This window comes from Malurus melanocephalus, unplaced genomic scaffold (genome assembly GCF_030028575.1).
Source record: "Malurus melanocephalus ecotype Western Australia unplaced genomic scaffold, MMel_1.1 scaffold_1922, whole genome shotgun sequence".
Taxonomy (NCBI): domain Eukaryota; kingdom Metazoa; phylum Chordata; class Aves; order Passeriformes; family Maluridae; genus Malurus; species Malurus melanocephalus.
In genome coordinates this window covers 8,029-9,916 of record NW_026625154.1, presented here as the reverse complement: position 1 = coordinate 9,916, position 1,888 = coordinate 8,029, and the positions used below count along the sequence as shown (strand labels likewise).

The window sequence follows — 1,888 nt, the reverse complement described above, 5'->3', positions numbered from 1 at the left end:
TCCCTGTCCTGTCCCTGTCCCTGTCCCTGTCCCTTCCCTGTCGCATCCCTGTCCCTGTCCCTGTCCCATCCCTGTCCCATCCCTGTCCCATCCCTGTCCCACCCCTCCCGTGTCACCCGTGTCCCTCGGCCCAGCCCACTCGTGTCCCCTTTGTCCCCTCCCCTCCGAGGACGCGCCCGTCCCTGTCCCTGTCCCAAACCCGTCCCTTTGTCCTCCCCTTCTGCAATTTCGGGTTTTTCCGGTCCCCGGATTTACGGGATTACGGGATTATGGGATTACGGCATTATGGGGATGTTTCACCACCGCCGTCCTTCTCTCTTCCCAAAAATCTTAACGGGGTCGGAATTGGAGTGGAAAGTTCCTCCCCCATCATCTGCAACAAAAGAGAAAGATCCCTAAAACCAAATCTGAATCTTAAACCTGACCCTAAACCTAATCCAAACCCAAACCATAATGATAAAACTAAGCCTAACGCTGAACCCTAACCCTAAACCTAACCCAAAACTAATCCTAACCCAAAAAACCCTAACTCTAACCTAACCCTAACACCAGCCCTAACCTAAACTTAACCTAACCCTAACCTGTAACCCTAAACCCAACCCTAACCCTAAAAGAAACCCTAACGTTAGCCCTAACTCTAACCCTAACAGTAACCCTAATTCTAAACCCTAATCCTAACTCAATCCTAACCCTAAAACCTAAACCTAACCCTATACCCTAAACCTAACCCAATCCTAACCCTAAAACCTAATCCTAACCCAATCCTAACCCTAAACCCTAAACCTAACCCAATTCTAACCCTAAAACCTAATCCTAACCCAATCCTAACCCTAAACCCTAAACCTAACCCAATCCTAACCCTAAACCCTAACCCTAACCCAATCCTAACCCTCTCTGTGACCCCAAACCCAACCCCAAATCCCAGCCCAGCCCCTGATCCACTCCCAACCCCTCTCAAATTTCATTTTTGGCGTTTCCTGGTCCCGCCCGACGAGCCCGGGGCTTCCCCTCCCTCGGTGCCGCTTCCTGGAGCCGCTTGAGAAATCCTTAAACCCGGGCGGGACCCCGCGTCTGACGGGAATTTATTTGTGACTGACGGGAATTTATTTGTGACTGACGGGAATTTGTGATTGACGGGAATTTGTGATTGACAGGAATTTATTTGTGATTGACGGGAATCTGTGATTGACGGGAATTTATTTGTGATTGACGGGAATTTGTGATTGACAGGTATTTGTGATTGACGGGAATTTATTTGTGACTGACGGGAATTTATTTGTGATTGACGGGAATTTGTGATTGACGGGAATTTGTGATTGACAGGAATTTGTGATTGACGGGAATTTGTGATTGACGGGAATTTATTTGTGATTGATGGGAATTTGTGATTGACGGGAATTTGTCACCGGAGGGAATTTGTCACCCATGGGAACGTGTCACCCGTGGGAAGGTGGCACCCATGGGAAGGTGGCACCCATGGGAATTTGTCACCCGTGGGAAGGTGGCACCCATGGGAATTTGTCACCCATGGGTGCCCGGAGCTCGGGGAGGGGATAAAAAGCCCCGTCCCCACCTCCGCATCACCCGATCCTCCCTCTCCGCGCGTCCTCGCAAAGCCCCAAACTCATCCCAAGTGAGCTGATCCCTCCCTTAGGCTGAGCTTAGGATCCATCCCGAATTCTTTTAACCATTTTTGTCCCTTCCCGCAGGATGAAAACCGATCTGGAGCTGGCTCTGGAATGCGCTGTGAATGTTTATCACCGGTACGCGCTGCGGGCGCCGCTGGATGATTACCTGAGCAAGGGAGAGTTCGCGGCGCTGCTGCGGGAACAGGCGCAGCCCTTCCTAAAGGACACCGTGCCGGTCAGTGCGGGGACACGGGGGACAG

At 51.3% G+C, this 1,888-nt stretch overlaps 1 protein-coding gene across 1 annotated transcript in view; it reads left to right on the top strand.

Annotated features, from left to right (window-relative positions):
- The first annotated feature begins 1,710 nt into the window (after positions 1–1,710).
- The window catches only part of LOC130587458 (protein S100-A9-like), a 1,777-nt gene continuing 1,599 nt past the window's right edge, over positions 1,711–1,888 (top strand). The window contains exon 1 of the mRNA XM_057388434.1: positions 1,711–1,863. Coding sequence (XP_057244417.1) covers positions 1,711–1,863 — 153 coding nt within the window. The remainder of the gene's footprint in view (positions 1,864–1,888) is intronic.